Below are 22,796 nucleotides of genomic sequence, written 5' to 3' on the forward strand. Positions count from 1 at the left end.
ACAACAGAGATAAGTTGAATCCAGAAGGACCATGTTGTAGTTTAAAGCCACAAAGAAATTTCCTGGAAGCCTGTTCTTAATCCAGCCTGATTACTCTGCCCAGGACTCAACAGCTCCAGCACAGTACATACTGTATTTCTACACAACAAGGAAGGGAATTCAGACAACATATTTTCAAAGAGAGGGGGTATATTTGGAGTATAGTGGACCTTTGGGTATGATAGAGACTTTTGAAAGGTTATTTGGCTGTTGTAATTGCCATTATTTTTATGGAACTCCATCTCTACTATTCCATTATATAAAAGACAATGAACCATAATGAATGAAAACCATTCTTATTCTCAGAAATATATGATTAACTTAAGGTCACATACATTTTTGAAGGATTTCAAAATATTTAAAAGTGAATGAAATACTTCTTACTAACTTATGCTTGAAGGCACTTAACCATTTTTCCTAACCACCAAGGAAATTTCTTCACCATTAAGGGTATTTTACTTTTGTGGTCAAAAGATAAAGTTAAGTATCTGGCACAATGATTTGTTGAATGAATAAATGAATGAATGAATGAATAAATAACATCCTATCTAATAAAAGAGAAACATGGTAATTAGCGTACGGCCGCTACCCTTCCCATTGGCTAATCAGGGCAATATGCAAATTAACTGCCAGCCAAGATGGCGGCCGGCAGCCAGGCAGCTTGAAACTAACATGAGGCTTGCTTGCTTCAGTGACAGAGGACTCCAAAGTTCCCTGCCTGCCTCTGCAGGCCTCTGAGCTGCAACTCTAAGCAATTATGTAACAAATATAGAAGCAAAACAAAACCCTAGAAACCTGCTTTAGTCCGCCGGGCTACAGCCAGCAGGATCGCAACATTGTAAACAAAGGCCAGAAACCTACTTTCAGCAGCGAAGGCCTAAGAGCTGGAGCCAAGCCTCAAAGCTAAAGCTGGCCCAGAATAAAAAAAAAATAAAGAAAAAAAGGAGCGATTGGGAGCTTCAGTCACCCCCAGCCTGAAAACAGCCCTCAGCCCCTCACCCAGACTGGCCAGGCACCCCAGTGGGGACCCCCACCCTGAAGGGTGTGTGACCAGCTGCAATCAGCCATCATCCCCTCACCCAGGTTGGCCAGGCACCCCAGTGGGGACCCCCACCCTGAAGGATGTGTGACCAGCTACAAACAGCCATCATCCCCTCACCCAGGTTGGCCAGGCACCCCAGTGGGGACCCCCACCCTGAAACAGGAAACCCTTCAGGGCACACCAGCCGGCACCCACCCATGCACCAGGCCTCTACCCTATATAGTAAAAGGGTAATATGCCTCCCAGCACCGGGATCAGCGGAGCCGTGAGGCCTCCAGGCACCAGGATCAGCATGACAGGGGGCAGCGCCCAAACCCCCTGATTGCCCTGCGGCTCTGTGTGTGACAGGGGGCGGGGCCACAACCTCCCTATCGGCCCTGCTCTGTTCGTGACAGGGGAAGGCTCCCCAACCCCCTGATCAGCCCTGCTCTGTGCCTGATAGGGGGGAGCTCCCCAACCCCCTGATCGCCCTGCGGCTCTGTGTGTGACAGGGTGCAGCGCCCCAACCGCCCCCCCCCCCACGGGCCCTGCTCTGTGTGTGACAGGGTAGAGCCATAACCTCCCCATCGACCCTTCCCTGAGTGTGAGAGTGGCAGCGCCCCAACCCCCTGATGGGCCCTGCTCTGTGCGTGACAGGGTGCAGCACCCCAACCCCCTGATTGGCCCTACTCTGTGCGTGACAGGGTACAGAGCCCCAACCCCCCTGATGGGCCCTGCTCTGTGAGTGACAGGGGGTGGCGCCACAACCTCCCCATCAACCCTGCCTTGAGTGTGACAGGGGGCGGTGCCCCAACCCCCCAATCGGCCCTACCCTGAGCGTGACTGAGGGTGGCATCACAACCTCCCAATCGCCCTGCTCTGTGCATGACAGGGGGCGGCACCCCAACTCCCCAATCGGCCCTGCTCTGAGCCCAACCAGGGGCTGCACCTAGGGATTGAGCCTGTCCTCTGCCACCCGGGAGCAGGCCTAAGCCAGCAGGTCATTATCTCCCAAGGGGTCCCAGACTGCGAGAGGGCACAGGCCGGGCTGAGGGACCCCCTTCCCCCCTGAGTGCACAAATTTTTGTGCACCAGGCCTCTAGTCTATACTAATAAAAGAGTAATATGTTAATTAGACCAGACATCTTCCGGACATCCTTCCGGATGCCCTTCCAGACAAAGCCACTGTGGCTGGGGCCAAGGCAGAGGAGGTTAGGGGCAACCAGGCCAGCAGGGGAGGGCAGTTAGGAGTGACCAGGCCAGCAGGGGAGGACAGTTAAGAAGAACGACCAGGCTGGGAGAGGAGGTCAGTTAGGGGCGACCAGGCCGGCAGAGGCGGGCAGTTAGGGACAACATAGCTGGCAGGGGGCAGCAGTTAGGGGCGACCAGGCTGGCTGGGGAGGGCAGTTAGGGGCGACCAGGCTGGCTGGGGAGGGCAGATAGGGGCGACCAGGCCAGCAGCAAAGTGGTTAGGGGCAATCAGGCAGGCAGGTGGGTGAGGGGTTAGGAGCCAGCAGTCCCAGATTGTGAGAGGGATTTCCGATGGCCCCCTAGAGGTTCTGGAATGCAGAGGGTGTAGGCTGCGTTGAGGGACACCCCCACACACACATACGAATTTTGTGCACCAGGCCTCTAGTCTCTAATAAAGTAGCAGAGCTACCATTTAAGTATCATGTCAGTGACTTCATTAAAGACACCTTCATACTTTTTCAGTGCATAAATGAATCACATAAAAACATTTATCATTTCCTGTTTATTAAATATTGGATTTGTTCAACTTTAATTTTCTTGCTACCTAACTTTTATTAATTATCTGTGAAAAGCCTTCTTAACCCTAATGTATAGCTTTTGCCCTAAATTATTTATAAAATTTTAATCACTACTTGTCTTAAAATAATTGTTTCTAGGGACACTCATAGCAAAAACATTTTCCTTTCTCAATTATGCCAGTCATAAAGTCTAAATTATAAAAAAATAAAAAAGAAAATAGACTTTGAATCACATTTTAAGATATGTCCACTGTGTTAACTTTTCTATTTCTTACATTAGAATGTCAGTCTTAATTTCCATCATCTTCAGTGTAAGTCCTCTGTTTGACTTGCTTCCTTTCAATTTTAATTTACACCTTGCTCATTCTTCTTCATGAATCCTATTGCAATATGGCTCCATCTAGTATAGCTGCCATCAGAAATGTCCATAATTCTCCAAGTGTACAATGAAGTTACCATTGAGGTCACCCGACATTCAGATCTTCTCTAACCCATTGCCAACTACACATTTACATAGTTAAGGCACTGAAGCTTTTCATTATGTGTTTTTGTTTCCAGATAAATGGAGATTATCACAGCTTATCTGAATATTTCCTCCTTCATATAGATGTGAGTAACCCAAGGCCATCCACCAGGTGCTTTCTCTATTCTATTAGGGTGCTCTGTCCACAGCGGATATTTACTCACATTAAGATTAAAATTAAGAACAGTATTTCTCTACTAATCTCAAAGAAGATGAAAAAGGAGCCACATCCATGTATATATGGGCTGTAGGGAAAAATAGTTTTTTTTTTCTCTTTGGGTATTCCTAACAAGCTCTTCAGCCATCTGTACTATATTCATGCTTAATTCACAGATTTATTTTGACCCTTCTCCAAGATTAGATGTAATATAACCATCTCAACATTGCAGCAACTGTAATATCCTAAAGAAGATTATTTGTGATAAATGAAAGCTAGGCAGGGGTCACTAGAGCTCACAATAGAACAAAACCTAGCATCTCTTCTGTCAAAATAGAAAAATAGCTTTTATTTAAATTATATAACTAAATCTCCAGTTGTTAAACATTCTTCAGCACATAGTCTTTAAAACCATTTTTAAACCATTACAATGACTTTGACAAATGTGTATTCAAAATACAGGCAGGCTCTTAAAACTTCAGATTTATCTACTTTATTCTCCTACTCCTCCACACCCCCCTCTCCAGCGTTGCTCAGAACTAAGAGATTATAAAACTGTTATTTTTGCACTTTCCTTCTGTGGTTTGCCATCTGATTCAATAAATGGGTGGGTTAAGCCATTACTTTCAAACCACTTAGGCAGTCTAGACACTATTGCTCTTCGTCAACGGCAAGGAAAGCCATTCTGGTACCATCCTGCACACTGAACAGCCACAGAGTGCTACTGATTTTTCCTGTGCCCCACACTCACTAGGAAGCAGAACAGAGATCCAAGCACTGCATTCATGAAGGAGAAGAAACAAAAGAGACTTCCCTCGTGAGAGAGCTTTGGCCAGCTGAGAAATTAGAGGAAACAGCCTGCACAAAAGACCACCCTTCCTTCTGATATCAAACTGCAAGTTCAGGAGGTTCCCCAAACCACCCTCATGTTCAATAATTTGTTAGAAAGACTCACAGAAATCACTACAAGTTATTGTATGAAAATCAGCCAGGAAGTAGGTCCACAGGACAGAGTAGGGGAGTTCTGGAAGCCGATCTACCATTGTCCACTCCTAGTGGAATCAGAACCTGTTACTTTCCTGGCATCAGTGTGTGGCAATACACATGGACTGCTGCCAGTAGGGGAAGCTCAGCCGAGTCCTGCGCTCAGTTTTTATGGAGACTCCACTACATAAGCATGACTGATTCAGTGATTAATTGCCCACTTGGTGGATTTCAGTCTCCAGCCTCCAGCACCCACCCTAAATCATATTGTTAGACTATCCAGTGACCCAAGGTCCCTGGCAAACGAAGATGCTCCTATCAAATATGCTATTCCAAGGGCTTAGAGATTACCTCCCAGAAGCAGAGGCTAAAGGGTGGAACACTTTTTGCATAAGGTTAAATTATTTCTTACATGCCTTCATTTTCTAATAAGCCTTTGATTTGGAGCATTGACCTCATACTTGTTATGGATGTAACTATGCCCTTAGGCATGTTGAAGGTCAATGAAATAGAGATTAATAAAACTAGTTTAGTAGAACATGCGTGGAGACAAGGGAAGGGAGGGTGGCAGGTGTTATGTGTAGTAGAATGCCTGGTCAGAAACCCAGACCTTGGCATTATGGGCTTGGAACAAATATAGCAGGAGCGCTTCTACTCATTGGTAAAAATGGAGCGGACTGCCACCAACATTAGTACTTGCCTGAAAGGGGGTAGGGTTCTGCTTCTCTAGCTGAAAAGAGAATAAACAGTATTCTGCACGGAACGTTTAGAGCAGGGGTCCTCAAACTTTTTAAACAGGGGGCCAGTTCACTGTCCCTCAGACCGTTGGAGGGCCGGACTATAGTTTAAAAAAAAAGCTATGAACAAATTCCTATGCACACTGCACATATCTTATTTTGAAGGTAAAAAACAAAACAGGAACAAATACAATATTTGTGTTTGCATGTGGCCCGCGGGCCGTAGTTTGAGGACCCCAGATTTAGAGGGATTCCTCAAAGGTCCCCTACTCAACAATATCACCCTACTGCTGACTGCCAGAATTCAGTCACCATTTAGATACGCTTTGTGTTTTCACTGTTAAATACAAATATGTAAACCAGTAGGATCCATGAATACTTTAGTTTGATGTTGTTTACTGGGATAGCAATGGGACTAAATTCTGATGGATGAAGGGGAAGAAAAAAAAAAATTATGAATTACAAAAACTTCATGAGGGCCTGAATGGAGAAAGATGAGAAAGCATTCCCCACCCCAACTTTGCTCCATCCATATGGTAGCCCAGAAACTGCCCAGGGCAAGCCCTGCTTATCCCCAGGTAGCTGTGGGACAATGCCGTAAAACACTAGCGTGAAAGATCTGAGTTGAAGTCTTCTTGGCTCAGCTACTAACCAGCTGTGACTTGGGAAAATCAATTAAGCTTTCTAACGCTCTGTCACCTCAATTCTAATTTGGGAATAACATGAACTCCCTCACAGAGTGGGTGTGAGGCTTAAATGAGATAACACATGGAAAAGCACCTTGTTAAATGTGTTTGTTTAACTACTACATAAATATGTTGTTATTAGTTGAGCAGATCGGAAAAAGCTATATTATATCTAATTTTGAGAATATATATATATACTGTATATACACACATATATATTTAAATTTGAGAGTTCAAATATATATATATATATATATATATATATATATATATATATATATATATATATATATTCCCCAGAGTAACTGGGTTCTGCAAAATAAGAATACTTCAAGAATATCATAAAAAACACACAATACTTTAGGAAAATATCCTATTAAAGGGGATACAGAGTCACATGGGCTTGGAATACATACGCATCTAGATACACTTGTGAGGGAGTCACCATGTGCATTAGCACAGTGAAGGCTCTGGAAAGCCCTACAAGAATAAATACAATGTAAAGCTACTTGATATAGAATTTCCCAAACTTATTTGAACACAGACTTCATTTTCTTTAACGCTACTTAAAATCCAATGGGAACAGCGATCCAGAGAATACATCTTGAGAAATACCGCAAAGCAGATTATTCATGTTTTTAAAATATAATGATAAGGAATCATCCAGCTTCTTACTGTGCCTGACCAGTGCAGAGGGTGCCCTGCACAAATGCTCCTGCTGAGAACAGGGTCCGAATCTGCGCAGCTAAGTCTATACTTTTAACATCAATTCATCTCAATTTTCCCGACTCTCACTAGTCTCCTCCCTTGTGTCTTACCTAGAATTTGACTTTTGGCTTTGTCTTTCAGTAAATGCACTCTTAAATTATCTTCCAAAAGCCCATGACCCTCCTGTGACAGGCCCACCAGGTGCTTCCCACTATCTCCTACCCCCACCGAATGAAGTTTCATTCTCTCTGCCCTGGGAGCAAAGAAACCTGGAGAAAAGATTATCTTTACCCCACATAAAACACCCTAATCACTTAGAGAATTTTAATGATTGATTCGACCAGCCTAAACTCTAGGAGACAAAAATGGAATGCTCCATTCCATCTATAACCATTTCTGGTAAGTTTTTACAGCAGGTTAAAAAAATTATAGCTTCAAAAATAACTAAGAAATGAAGATGCCCAAACTGAGAGATATATCCCAAAGGCCACTATTGGCAGAAATGTTAGCGTAGTTCATGATACTCAGGTATAAATAAGCTTGAGTGAGATCCCACCACACACAGGCACATAGCCCATATACTTCAAATTTATATGGCAAGCAAAAACCCAGCTAAACCATTCCAAAAAATATTGGAGAGTATTGATATCTGCAATAGATGATACCTTTTTCAATCCATGATTTCTTCTTTCAAAGTATAGTTATCAAGTTCTTTAACAGAAAACAGACTTAAACTTGTAATCAAAAGCAAACAAACAAACAAATAAAAAGGCATTTTTAAGTATTACTTTGTACCTGACAGAATAAGAGAGGTCTGATATTAAAAAAGAACTTTTGTCAGCTAGCAATAAAAAAGGAAAAAATTACTACAGGCAAAATGTGCCCCTTTCAAGGACATAAGATTTTCTATTCCTTTGGTTTTTCAGCCTCTTTCCATTAGATTGTAACTGTATCTTTAAAACACTTTTACAAATAAAACACCCATTTAACATCCTCAGTGGCACAACATATCCAAAGAGTTGAGATAAAACTATTTATTTTGGCAGTACTGAGTGGCATGGTATTAATATGCAGTCTTATTTGCCACAACTCCCCAAGTCCAGCTCCCCACCATGACCCGGTTCCTGTGCCCGTTTAATGTATTTCTGAGAACACCGTTCATATTATAATGATTTGTTTTTCTGTCTCTGTAACCAGAATGTAGATGTTTCAATAGCAAAGCTCTGTACTTTTTTACACAAGTTCTAAACAGTCACTCAATACGTGTATGAATAATGAGCAAAACTTTAAATGAAGAGAATCATTTAAGCTCATATGTTGTGTAGAAAGACTGTTTTGTTAGCATAGTGACCAGGTTTAAACACTAAAAATAAAGCATAAATACCTTATGTCCCTTCCAGGGAAATAATATCAACTATATTTTTCATAAACAGGAAAGTTCTTATGTTTTAAAGAAACAGCATCACATAGTGGTTGAGAGGATGAACTCAGAAGCCAGGCTACCTGAGTCCACACCCTGGCTCTATCATTTACTACGTGAATGATCTCAGGTAAGTTACTGAACATTGCTTTATGCCAGGTGTGCCATCTGCAAAAGGGGACTATTAATGGCACTTACCTTATAGAATTGTTGTATTAAATGAGCTAACATGCAAAAAGCATTTAGGACAGCACCTAGTATGTAGAAAGCATGATTTATGAGTTAGCTATTATTGTCATTATTACCCACCTTCAATATGTTCTAGTTCATCACTAATTATACCCTGTGGAATCAAAGAATTCTGGATGGTGCTGGGTCATTCTACTCTAAGTTGTCAAATTTGCAACATCAGGCAACTCTCATGGAGTCTTTTTTAAACTGCATCTATGGTTGCTAACACTGGCCATGCAAAGCATCCTGGAAGGGTATGCTAGTAAAAGCGCTTCTAAAGTTTGTTTTAAAATCAGTTTCAGGCCATTTATCTTCTGCATATATTCCAAATAGGATGCCCCTTCGTAGGCTCACAGGAAATGAGTGTTGCTGGAATGCTTTCTGGTGACATGGATAATCTTCAGCATAGTTATTGCTTCAACTTCCTCATAAATGGTCTATCTGTGCCTTTATCATATTTGGCCCAGTCCTTGCCAATACTGTCACCTCCTTCTGTCAACTTATGCAAAGCAGAATGCAGTTGCCTTAATATGAACTTGTTGGAACCCTGCTGGGGGTTTAAGGCTCTAATGCCAGGTATCTTCACACGATGAACAAAATCACACTGAATTTCACACTGGTTTTCATGCTAAGAACGCATACCCATTTATCTCCATAATATAACCTGCATTTCATTTATACTATCTTCTAGTAATGCTCATTTAGGATTGCAGACTGATAAGCATGTTCAATTAATGATTTTGCAGTTTTTCCAAATGAAATCTTTTTCCCACCCTAATTTTATAATTCAATTAAAATAACCCATCAATTTTCTTTGCATGATTTGCTCTTTATAAACCCCTGCTGAGCTTTCCCCATTTTCACTGTCTGAGTAGACCCACTGCTGAAATGAAGCTGTGGGTAAAAAGGAAGCGTTTTCTAGGCTTTCTGTATGGTTTGCCAGGGTTGCTGCAACAGTCCTACAAACTGAGTGGCTTAAACAGCATCAGTTCATGGCCTCACGATTCTGGAAGCTAGAAATGTGAGATCAAGGTGTCAGCGGGGTGGCTCCCATTTGAGCACTGCAAGGAAAACCTTTTCCATATCCTCTCCTCTGGTTTCTGGTGGTCTGCTGGCAATCCTTGGCATTGCTTGGCTTGTAGATACAGCCCTGATCTCTGCCTTCATGGGTGCATGCCTCAATGTCCAAATTTTCCCTTTTCGTATGGACACCAGTCATATTGGATTAGGGGACCACTCTACATCAGTATGACCTCATCTTAACTAGTTATATCTTCAACAACCATATTTCCAAATAAAGTCAATACTGAGCTACTGAGGGTTAGGATTTCAATGTATGAATGGGGTGGGGGGGGTACACAACTCAATCTATATCACTTCCTAAATTCAAAATTCTCTTGGGAACATAATATGTTCTATGTGATCTAGCCTCCTATCCACATAGAACAGATATATCATGCAGAGAGTTTATTGAACTTCTTGATTGGAACCTACTGGTTGGCTTAAAATCATACCTGTGACCCAACACCCAAGGTTTGCTTATATTTCCCACAGGATGAGGAGCAAAACAACAACAGAAGCCTTTCCCCCTTTACAGTGTGCATTCCCCCTAAAGATTCACAGAGAATTTACAGTCAAAATAAAGAGTAATGCTTGGTTAATGCTTTCCAACTTACAGATCACATGCATTATCTCATATGTCTCTCACAAATAACAACCTGGAAGACAGATAATTATTCCAAACTCTAAAGGGACCATGGCCGAAACCGGTTTGGCTCAGTGGATAGAGTGTCGGCCTGCGGACTGAAGGGTCCCAGGTTTGATTCCGGTCAAGGGCATGTACCTGGGTTGCGGGCACATCCCCAGTAGGAGATGTGCAGGAGGCAGCTGATCGATGTTTCTCTCTCATCAATGTTTCTAACTCTCTATCCCTCTACCTTCCTCTCTGTAAAAAAATCAATAAAATATATTAAATAAATAAATAAATAAATAAAGGGACCATGGCTTGAAGGTTAAACTTGCAGACTCTGGATCCAGAACACACTGACATGGATTCCAGATCACCTGTTTCCTACTTATTTGAACTTGGATAAGTTTGCATGCTTCAATCAGCTTCAAAAGCAGGGCAAGTGAGAGTATTCACTTCATAGACTGATTATAGAAATTAATTAAAAATTGAATCCATATAAATTGTTTAGAATAGTTTGTGGAATATGAAAGGTGCTGAGAAAAATTAGAACTCTTATTATTTTACAAAAGATGATATTGAGGCTCAAATAATGACAATGACAACATTGACTTCTCCAAGATAGTACAAGTGGTCATTGGTGAAACTCAACCAGAGCCCTAGAACTTCTGAAGATTGTCCATGTCACCAGAAAGCATTCCAGCAACACTCCATTTTTAACGTGCATAAGTATCACACTTTGAAGTAATGGAGATGCTTGGGAAATCTGGCATAGGACTATGCAGTACCAACCCGTGCTGTTCATGCGCAAGAAACTCCAACTGCTGGACTGTCTGCTCAGTGAACTAGCAGAGTCCTTGCAGAATCAGTTAACCACCTCTGCATAAGGTCTGGAGTAGCTGGTTTGGCTGGAGCATGAAAAGTTAAGGAACGGCTGCCCTGGGCGTAAACAAAGCCACATTTTTTGCCTTGTCCCAGGTGCATCCCTTACTGCAACCAAGAGAACTTACTTGTATTATTATTATTCCTTGAACTTGCTGTGCTTCTCATGTCTCTGGAAAATATTCCATTTCATATGCTCCATCTCATATTATTGTTCTGTTTACCTTTAAGAATAGGTTGTAGTTTGTATTTTCCAATCTTCTGAGAAACCTTTCCTTATCTCCTGGCACGGCACAGATAGCCCAGTTTTCTGTTCAGAGAGAAGCTCCCTCCATCAAAGCACTTGTGAGCTTTATAATCCCATTATAATCACGGGATTCCTGGTCTCTATTTACCATTACACTAAGGATACCATATTTGTTTTAGTCTGGGTGTGTGCAATACTTACCATATAGCCTGGTGTGTAACTATTTACTGACTAACTGGAAGACTGACTAGAGAAGAAAGAAAGGGAAAGGAAAGGATAATAACATGTGAATAATAAAAAAAGAGAACCTCAGAGTCTTAGCATCCAATCATTAGGCACATTATTTCACCTGGCTTATAATTTAACTGGCCAGAGAAAGGAAAGATGGAATAAGTGGTAAGCGAAAAAAGTGATTTTGTGTGATATTAGTCAGTTAATAAAGCTCCGAGTTGTTCTGCCTGGATCCATAAAATTAAAAAGGAGAGAAAATTTCACCACCAGCTGTCTTGCCTGATTTGCATGTGTTCAAATCTTCAAAGTATTCCTTTTGATTCCTTTAATCAATAGCTATTTTAGAAAGTTCTTCATTACTTCCTAATTGTCAAAATCCATTTCATTCATTTTTCCTTATTAGAAGGAGATTTTTCAAATGAGTTAAGTAGATCAGCAATTTTAGAATCATTATTAACTTCAAGCTTTTCATTCAGTTATTAGCATGTCCCTTCTCTCTCTAGGACGAGATTCTTTTCTTCATTTTTAAAAGGCCATCTGTTTCATTTTACAGACTTCTTTTTTCCCTGTGTCTCAAATAAAGTCAACTTTACCCTATACTAAGAGCAATCCATGTTTACAATAACTGGTCCTCAGCTCTTTAATTTCTCGGATCTCTGGTTTTGGATGAAGATGCAAGTGATTCCCTATTATGTTAGCATGCCAAAAAAAATAATAATTAGCATTCATCTAGATTTTGATATGTCCGAACCAAATAAACTGGTAAAGCCATTATCATGGCCCACAAAACATTTTACAAATAATTTAAACAAATGTTGAACATATATTCACTGATAACCCCAACAATCTCACTGCTAGGACTCTGAATCACAGACATAGAAGCACCACATTATTGCACCCTGATTGTTGTACCAGTGAACTGGAAACAAAATGCCCACCAATAAATGGGCGATAACAATGTATGGTGCCTCAATACCATGGAATATGATGCAGCTATACATTTGATTCCATGAGTCCTGTGAAACATAAAAGGGTATTCAGCAGGTTGTTAAAGGGGAGGAGAGGGAAAAGGAAGTTAGAGAGGAAGAGGACAGAAGAGGAGGGTAAGAAAAAAAGTGAGGTATTCATGACAAAACAGTGTATAGAAGGTAATCTCATGTAAAATTGCTTATGTGTGTATGAATATAAATAAACATATACAAAAGCAAGCTACATGGTTACTGAGGGAGATAGGACTGTGCATTTTTACTTTCTTATACTCATTACTATCAATTTTTTATATTTGAATTTTTTATTTGAATTATTTTCTATCACTTGAATTATTATTTATATAATGTGAAAAACAGCATTGGATAACAGACATGATAGGTAGCATCTCCAGACTACAATCAACCTGCTTGATAGAGTATGTGTCCTAACAATTATATTCTTTTTAAAAACAACCTCTGCTGATTTTCATTTTTAATGCACATTCATGACTCGGATAATGTTATTCCTTCTTAACTGGGTTTTCCAACTGCCATATATTTGATTTCCTAGGAAATCTCCAAAATTCCTCCATTACATACTTTGTAATATCTCATTTTGCTGGATGAAATGTGATACCTTGTAGGAAATGCCTGAATTCCTACTTCAGGATGTATATCCAGCAGGACTTATCCATTTTTCTTTTAAAATTCAACAGAAGGCCCATGGTGACAAAAATAAAAAACCGTCAAAGTCTAAAGATAAACACACTTGGACAACAATACTAAAAAATGCACTGCATACTCCTGAGAGGTATTTTGTATAGCTGATCTATCATGACTCCTAGGACTTTGGAAAGTACAAACAAACTTGTGGAAAAGACAAGCTGATTCTGCCTATGTTTGAAATAACCCAGTATTTTCACCAACCCAAAATTGAAGCCTATGAAGTTTAGCTACTTCAATTTCAGAAAGCACTTTAACGACTTGGTATATAAAAGTTCTGAAGAAATTTGAATAATCAAAATATTCAAATACTGATGTAGAAAATCAAGAATACATTAGTCTAGGTATAATTTCTAGGCCATTATCATTACCATGTGTTTCTTTAATTATCTTTCCCCTCGGGAACTTGATGTTTTGAAAGATGTGCTCTACCAAAACCAATGAATTACTAAAGTAATAATTTTTTTTAAAGTCTAATGAATCAATGGCATGTGTAATTGCCCATCACAGCTACTGAGCAAGATGAGGAAACCAGTGCTGCACATGTAGTTGACACAATTTATTTAGAGGCAAATAATTTGTGGTCATGGATCAATGTATTATTTCTGTTAGCTTCTTAAAAATAATGGGAACAGTTGAAGACACACCCTAGAGCTCAACGTGTCCACTGGCCTTTGTCTCAGGATTGGAATTGCACAGTCACAGAATAAATTGAGGTTAAAAATCAGATATATCTTAATTCACAAATGTGTGGGTTTTTGTTTTTGTTTGTTTAAGCAAAGGATTAATTTACAAGAAGAATAGCTGTGAGGTGACCCATCCAAATTTTGAGCCTTAACCTAACGCCACGGGCAGAGGAGACAAATGGACAGGAGCGATGAGCTTTCAGCAACCTTTCAATTTCACTTACAAAGACTCAAGTAAGGAACAAGAGAAGGCAACCCTCTCAACAAAGGATAATGAATACAGTATTTTCATTAGCTCTTTACACCTATTTCTTTAACTTCTCTATAATACCAGTTTTGTTTTGTTTGTCCTGCCCGGAAAAGATAAATGCAGATGCATTCAGATTCTAGAATCTGGTGACTAGAATCAGACAACTAAGTCAAAACAAATCCTTTTGGAAGCACTGGCTTTCATGGCAGATGCAGGAAAGGATAAATCATTGACCATCATGAAATTTTCCTGCACAAGAAAAATGCCCGTGTCCAACATTGACAATTGATGACGTTCCGACCTTGTGGACTTTGGTTATCAAGTTTTGAAAATTTGAGAGTCAGGCAAGTGTTTTTCTTTTTTTAAAATAAAGGGAACAAAAGTAGTAAATATCACATCACACTGAATTTGCATTAACCCCACTCGGTTCATTCACAAACCACAGAGATCTTACAGAAAAGTACTGCCCCAGCACTTTCAACCCATGGCTCCATTAAAGATTTAACATCTGAGGTTAGGATGGGGTTTTCTTATTAAGCTGCCATTTCCTTCATAAAACAGACCATTTTGTACTTACTGCAACCTTTTGAACTCTTACAGTGAATAATTAAACCTATACTGCAAAGCATAATTTGTGATGTTGAATATCCTGTAGGTTGTAGGTTTTTGCTTAGTGGCTCATTTTAAATGCTCACCGATCAATCCCCAGAGGGACAATCCGGCCATTCGTCTGAATCGACAAAATTGGCTGGTGGACCCTGCAAGCAAAGCAGACAACTCCCAATCATAATACAGACCGTCTTCAACTTAGGATGGTTCGACCTGAAATTTTTTTCCACTTTACAAAAGTGCAAAAAGCAATACCCATTCAGCAGAAACCGAACTTAGAATTTTGAAGTTTGATCTTTTCTTGAGCTAGCGACGTGTGGTATGATACTCCCTTGCAATGTTGGGCAGCAGCAGCAAGCCATGCACACTCACCAGGGTAGACAACCCATACTTACAGTGTAGTCCTGAATGCATTTTCCACTTAGGAGGGTTTATTGGAACATAATTCCATCATAAATCAAGGAGCATCTGTAAAATGGTCTTTTTGGTGACTCACCATATTGACAGTGGGGTCCCTGAAAACCCTCGGAACACCGGCACAGCTGGGCTTCACTCTCTGAGCATCTCCTTCCATGGAAACACGTTGCTACCGCAGAGACAGCTAAAAGAAAGGTAGATGAGGGCAGATGAAGAATGGGGTTGAGGAAAAGAAAGGAAATCCTCAATGTAAGCATCAAGTTGCTAATATAAATATAATAGAAGGCGGGGGAGAGGGCGGGTGGGAATGATTAACCCGGGAACTTACATGCATATATGCATAGCCCTTGGACAAAGACAATAGAGTGGCAAAGGCCTTCGGGGGCAGGTGCTGGGCAGAGGGAGTCAATGGGGAAAGACAAAGGGGACATCTGTAATACTTTCAACAATAAAGAGAGATTTAAAGTAAATAAATAATAAGTAAATACAATTTAGAAATTTCCACCCGCCCCTCCATAGCAAGATGAACCAGTTTTCATTGCAAGTTAAGGCCTTGCTCCCTACAGCCTGTAGCACTCGGTATGTGGCCTCACCTCGAAGCTTGTAGAAATGCAGAATCTCAGGCCTCACCCCAGACCTACTGAACCAGAATCCACATTTTAAAAAGATACGAGGTGATGTCTACCCTAGCTGGTTTGGCTCAGTGGATGGAGCATCGGCCTGTGGACTGAGGGGTCCCAGATTCGATTTTGGTCAGGGGCACATGCCCGCATTGCAGGCTCGATCCCCAGTGTGGGGCATGGAGGAGGCAGCCAATCAATGATTCTCTCTCATCACTGATGTTTCTATCTCTCTCTTCCTCTCCCTTCATCTCTGAAATAAAATAAAAAATTAAATAAATAAATAAAAATAAAAAGATACGAGGTGATGTGAATTCAAGTTTGAGTATCACTAATGTAAAGAAACTCTATTAAGATAAAAAGAGTCTAAAAATAAAGCAAGGAATACCAATACTTCCTGAGGCAAAGGACTGTGATAGGTATCATATAACAGTTTAAAGAGTTCATCCTACAGTCATTAATTTCCAGGAGTTTATAAAATAGAGTGACATCGTGGGCAGATGCCTGTCACTGAGCTAGACCAGTTAGCTGCAGTGGCCTAGCACTGCATGCAAATACAGTGACCGCTAACACTGAGCCTGCTTAACATGGGAAGCCTGAAGCCCCTCACTAAGATATTTGAGAGCAGAAAGCACAGTGGGGAAGGAAGCAGAATGCTGACAAACTCCCTAAGGTACAGGGTAGCAGGAGAGATCAATTATTGTGCTGTGGTGCTGCATTGATTGCAGCACGCTGAAGCATTCTAAGTGACTTTGAAATAACCAGAAACACATAGGTAAATGGAGCCATTTCTCCTGGCAAGATTGGGAGACATAATGCCACTAGTTCTGCTGCTTGCATGCTGTCAAACATGCTGGAAGGTTCTGGGATACTTTCCCCACACGTTTGTGCAAGGACTGCATAGCTCATCTTAAAAAGTAAACTGCCTGCAGAGTTCCGCAATTAATCATGACATGTGCAGGTTGAGAAATCCCATTTAGATTTAGTACGGTGATTTCCCTCCGGACTTCTGAATCCACTGTGGATTACAAATTTGATGATATGGGAAAGGGGCAAATGGAAAAGGGTGATGGAAGTCAAGGTGTAACTGGCTGGCTTTAAATAAGCTGTCTTTTAAATAAAGAGACAGAATGTAAAGCGGCAGTTCTACGGGATTTGAGTTCTGACCTATCATTAGAAACGCTTAACAGAAAAGCTTTTTGTGCATTTTTGCACATGTCACGTGTGCTTTTTCAGCCCAAAGAGATGCTCCAAATCTGTGGTGATTCTAAAGATGCCTAACCCTTGACAGGCATGATATGATTAAAGCCCCAAGCAGAGTGAAACCATTACTTCAAGTGACAGAGAGTTAGACAGGAAGAATTATAACTTACAACGTAAGCAGCCAGGTTCATCGTCCTGCCGGCGCCAACCAGGGCAGCACCTGTAGACGGTCTGCTGCTCCATGCTGTATGCCTGTCTGTACACGGTGTAGTACCGGGTCCTATAGAACACAGGGATCTAGATCATACTTCTTCTTATGGCAAAGCTGTCATCTTAAGCCCACCAAAAATTCTCCCTCCAACCCCAATCCTGTCATTTATACACACAAAATACATGTATAATATTTACATGTATTATACACACATGCACATGTGTGTGCATACAATAGAAACCCTCATGCCCCAGGGTATAAACTATTCTAAGGTCACTCAAGCTATCAAAAATGAAACCCAAAATTATGAAATGCATAATGAAATTGTGATAGATAATAAGGCACATGCTTTTTCAACTTGACAATGAAGGCCCCTCATAGACTGGTCCCCCTATAGCATGCATTCTCAACACTGGTGATAGCAGCAAGGGGGCAACAATTGATTCTTAGATGGAAAAATATCTTAGCTAATACACAGGTCCTATAAAGGACCATAGTACACAAACAAATAAAGTACACCTGTGCTACCAAAAAACTCCATGAAAGAGGGGGATGATTACAAAAAAAAATTTTTTTAATTACAAAGGCTCCTTAGGAGAACAATAATGTACAAAGGTTAAAAACACTAAACTATAGCTATTCATGCTGACCTCTTTTTTATTATTAAATTTATTGGGATGACATTGGTCCACATGAACATATAGTTTTCAGGTGTGGGTTTCCATGTTATAATCTCTGGTGTCCTAATATATGGCGACAGGAGAAGATTTGACTTTGGGTGGTGAGCACATCGAGCTGACCTCTTCATACACTACAATACCAAACACCTCTAAACTGGCTAATTTCTTTTCTATCAAATCCATATCATATTTATTCTTTATGTCAAAAGTATAACATATTCTCTCCCCTTTATTAACCTATCCCCAAGTCCCCTTCATTACTCAGAGCCAATTTCAAGTTACACTTCCTCCAACTTCTCTTTCCCCACTTTCCCAAATGCATATTGCTCTCTCAAAAATAGGACTAAGTGGCCATACCACTTTTTGTGACAGTTACTCACCATCTTGTAGTGTAACCTAATATTTTGTATGTGTACTTCTCTAATAGGGATATAAGTATAGGTTTGCATACTTGTATATCAAAAAACAAAAAGGGCCGAAACCGGTTTGGCTCAGTGGATAGAGCGTCGGCCTGTGGACTGAGGGGTCCCGGGTTCGATTCCGGTCAAGGGCATGTACCTGGGTTGCGGGCACTTCCCCAGTGGGGGATGTGCAGGAGGCAGCTGATCGATGTTTCTCTCTCATCGATGTTTCTAACTCTCTATCTCTCTCCCTTCTCTCTGTAAAAAATCAATAAAATATATTAAAAAAAAAAAAAGGGAAATTAGTTGGCAGAGATACCAAAACACTGCCTCAACTCTAAAGCCAATGTCATAAATATTTACTGAATGGAGAAATGTATAAAATGGGTACCAAGCAGCATGACACATGTATTAAATATACCATACCATGCCTGGTATTATCTTTTTTTCTAACTTTACACACTGATGCACACAGAAATATAGGAACTTTGCCCAGGGCCATACAGCTGATAAGAGCCAGGGGAAGTTTTCCAATTTAAATTTCACTTAAAGATCCTAAGCATAGAGCTAAAAAAGACTATACATATAAAAGTTAAGCACACACACACAGAGACATGAGTGTGTACATACAATGTATATGTAAATATCCATAATAATAAAATATTTAGTCTTACAATATTTTATTTAGTCCTATATTATCAGTGTTCTGATATTTCTACACAACAGCAAATCCAGTTATGTAAAAATGTCCTCAACTTTCCTTTGATAGTAGCAATAACAATAATAATACATTTATTAATCTGAAGCCATACTTTTTTAAAACTCTGAATTCTGACTCAGTTGATCCATTTACCTAAAACACCCCATTAACAACTATTTGTATTAAGGGGTACCTAGATGTTTTGTAAAACTATCTTAAAACTTTTTTTTTCAAAAGTCCATAGGAAAACTTTATGCATAGAAAACACTGTACTGTACTTGCTTTTTTTCTCCTCTCCCAACCTGCCTAGTTAATCCTAATTCAAAGGCCATACTAAAGTCAAAGGAGCTCTGGGTTTCAAAGTGTGAGACGAGAACCCAGGGCAGATCAGACAGTCTTCACAGCCATGGGCACCCCAGATCCAAGTCTTGCTAAATGTAGCAAACCCACACAATATTCCTTGTTTCCGTCGGTCTTCTGATCTTCAGCTTTCAATAGTGTCACGTCATGTGGTAAAATTCATAGCATCGAACCCAAAGGACCTCATAGGTAAATTAGGCCAAAGTAGATTAATAATAGATCCTGTCTCTGAAGGAAAATATAGAACTCTGCAAGTTCAGATTCATATCTTGTGTTTGCTTACTTCAGTATATAATGATTTTCTACAATGTATTGGGGGAAATTTTTAGATGCAGGTGAGGCTTTTGATTTTGATTTTTAGTGTCAAAGGGAGTAGTGGAAGCACCGTTACCTTCTTTCATAACCCACACACCATCTCCGGCCGGCACAGCCCTGTTTCCAGAGCTTGACGGTGTGTGTGAATGCTCGGACACATGGGCGTGGAAGGCCCACCACGGTCAGCTGCTGCTCTTCACACACATTAGGCCTTGAAAAAAAAAAGTGGTAATGTGATAAAAAATACATTGTTTCTCAATGTTTTATACATGAATCATTCATTCCTCCACTTTCCACAAAAAGCATGTGGTGACTTACATCAGTACATAAAGTAAGAGAGAAAAACACAGGCAATAAAAATACAGCCAATATAAAAAAAATTCAGGCCTAGGAAAAAGAAAAATCAGAATAGATTTTTAAAATAAAGAGAAACTCAGAAGATAAATATAAAAGCCATAAGTTTCCATGTGCTAAAAAAAAAAAAAAAGAGTTGCAAATTAATTCTGAGCTATTCAGTAGACAAAAGTAAAAAACAACCGGAACTGCACACTACCCATGATTGCATCCACAATGTCCATGAAGAAAAGGCAGGCTGATTCATGAAGAGAAGTTACATTTTTCCTAGAAATTACTTCTGAACAGTAATTGCCATCGTATTTAGTTAGTTCAGCTTCACACACAATGCCTGTTTCAACACAAATATTCTGCAACCAGTACCATTATATTAGTATTTCCTTACAGGAAGTGCATACAAATTTACAGGATTAGACACATGATCCTTTTTTCTTTTTTCTTTTTTTTCTTAAATATATTTTATTGATTTTTTACAGAGAGGAAGGGAGAGGGATAGAGAGTTAGAAACATCAATGAGAGAGAAACATCGACCAGCTGCCTCTTGCATACCTCCTACTGGGGATGTGCCCGCAACCAAGGTACATGCCCTTGACCAGAATCGAACCTAGAACCTTTCAGTCTGCAGGCCAACACTCTATCCATTGAGCCAAACCGGTTTGGCTAGACACATGATCTTTAACTTTTAAATGTATAGAGCTAGATACACTGATCACCCGAAGTGTTATAAAAGCAAGCTGGCCCGACCACTTATATTCTCCATGATTCACAGCCACCTGCATGCCAGGTACTGACCTCACTGGAGTCAGACTTTGATGGTTTTTCTTGCTATCAAGAAACACAGTTAGCTCAGTCTCCATACTCATGATCTGCTGAAAATAGAAATGCTCTCTGATTCAGGAGTTTGAGCTGGTTCCCAAATAACTCTGTGAACTTATCCAATGGCAGAACAATAATAATGATGAAACCTCTAATAGCAATCCCCACACTGAAAGCAGTTTCATCTATGTCACCTACATCCTAGATCACCTTTCTGTGATCACTTCTTTATGTGGCTCTGACTAAATCTCACCAGCTGATCTCTACACAGTCCAATTCTCACTTCCAGATATATATATATATATTATATATAGTGATTGTTTGGACTGTTAATGTCACCTAAATTGAAAAAAAGAATGAATGTTGAACTTTAAGAGTTTGCACAATGCACTTTATATTTAAGCAAATACTGTAATTCTACATAATAAAAGGCTAATATGCAAATTGACTAACCCACAGAACAACCAGTTGCTATGACATACACTGACCACTTGGGGGCAAACACTCAATGCAAGAGCTGCCCCCTGGTGGTCAGTGTGCTTCCACAGTGGGAGCACCGCTCAGCCAGAAGGCGGGCTCACAGCTGGCGAGTGCAGTGGCGGTGGCAGGAGCCTCTCCTGCCTCTGCGGCAGTGTTAAGAATGTTTAAGCTTAGGCGAACCTAAGCCATCAGTCAGACATTCCCTGAGGGCTTCTGGACTGCGAAAGGGCGCAGCCCGGGCTGAGGGACACCCCTCTCCTCCAGAGCACAAATTTCATGCACTGAGCCTCTAGTAAAATAATAAATGTAAAAACTGCACGTAAGTCAAGCATCCATAAAATCTTTAAGAATTGGGTCTAAAGAAAACATTAAGCTATTAAAAATTCCATATTAGATTCTCTGCCTATACCTATACTTTTAGTGGGCTTACATGCTTTTTTGTGAGCCAACTAGCCCCAGTTAGAATGAGTTTACAGCACCTTTGCTTTTTCAGTCAATAGTTCCAAAACTTACACTGATCCAGCCTTGAGCTCCATTTTGCAATCTATTCTTCACTTATTATTCCATCCACCCATCCACCCACCCATCTATCCATGAACTCATAAACTGTCACCTACATAAGACAGAAGCAGCACAACCCTTCCTTACCGCCCCCCCCCCCCCAAGGACTTGAATGTAAGCCATTTATTTGGGAGTGATGAAATCAGACTGGGAAGGAGAATTAGCCAACAATAAAAGAATTAGCCCTCATTCATTCGTTGAGGGCTACTTTCTTTCTAGCATTTCAGGCTGAAGCATGGGTAGGCAGTGTTAGCCTCCAAAAGATGAAGTCTTCAGGCAAAGAAAGGCCAATGCTGGCTGCTGAAAGCCTGGCAGGTATGCGGAGGGAAAGGGCAGGGGCATGGGCGCTGTTGGACAGTTTCCACTGCAGGTGGTACAAACATAAGAAAGTCCATATTCACTTAGCATTGACAACCTACAGACAAGAGAGAGAGAAAATGAAGGCACTGAATGCATATAAAATGCTAAGAAGAAGCAATGAGGAGGCCCAAATGGAGAGAGGGGAGGCTTACTAAGATTCATTGATTAGGAAAGTCCTCACTGAAGAGGTGACACTGTGACCTGAAAGGGTCAAGAGAAGCCACCCATGGAAAAGCCAGGGGATGCCATTCAGGTGGAAGAAATAGAATGAGGCTCTGAAGCGGGGAAACGCTTGGCCTCCAGAGAGTCTGAAAGGCCAAACTGGCTCAAATGATGAGATGGTTGGTTGGGCAGAAAGGGCTTCTTGGGTGAGGAGTGTTGATTTTATTCTCAGGACACTGGAAACCACAGAGGTTTTTTAGAATTCTGATTTCTGGCCTCATTTCCTACAGCCAGGACCTGGAGATGACCTTGTGATACTCTCTCTCTGACACCATCTTGAAATGACTTAGGTTAAATCTGCTCCTGGACATTACAAGAAATAGCCCAGCCCCGTCCAGCCTGGCTTCCAGGACCCTAAAGTCCTCCATTGCCCCCTTGGGTTTTCCTGATTCCTGCAGAGAAAGAAGTCCTCAAGGGAAACCTGTACCTTCAGAGAAACCTGAAGCCAGCAGCACTGATGGACATGGAAAGGCACAGCACAAATTTCAGGCATTACAAGAGGAGTGTACAAGACTAACGTGTCTAGAAAAGTATCTGT

At 40.8% G+C, this 22,796-nt stretch overlaps 1 protein-coding gene across 1 annotated transcript in view; it reads right to left on the bottom strand.

The window, feature by feature from the left end:
- LOC118677522 (EGF-like and EMI domain-containing protein 1) overlaps positions 1 to 22,796 on the bottom strand; it is a 610,230-nt gene that overhangs the window by 519,756 nt on the left and 67,678 nt on the right. Inside the window, exons 2-4 of the mRNA XM_036352669.1 lie at positions 19,542 to 19,676; positions 16,969 to 17,078; positions 15,055 to 15,159 (exon numbers count right to left, since the gene is read on the bottom strand). Coding sequence (XP_036208562.1) covers positions 15,055 to 15,159; positions 16,969 to 17,078; positions 19,542 to 19,676 — 350 coding nt within the window. The remainder of the gene's footprint in view (positions 1 to 15,054; positions 15,160 to 16,968; positions 17,079 to 19,541; positions 19,677 to 22,796) is intronic.

The sequence above is a fragment of the Myotis myotis genome, unplaced genomic scaffold (genome assembly GCF_014108235.1).
Source record: "Myotis myotis isolate mMyoMyo1 unplaced genomic scaffold, mMyoMyo1.p scaffold_m19_p_2, whole genome shotgun sequence".
Lineage (NCBI taxonomy): Eukaryota > Metazoa > Chordata > Mammalia > Chiroptera > Vespertilionidae > Myotis > Myotis myotis.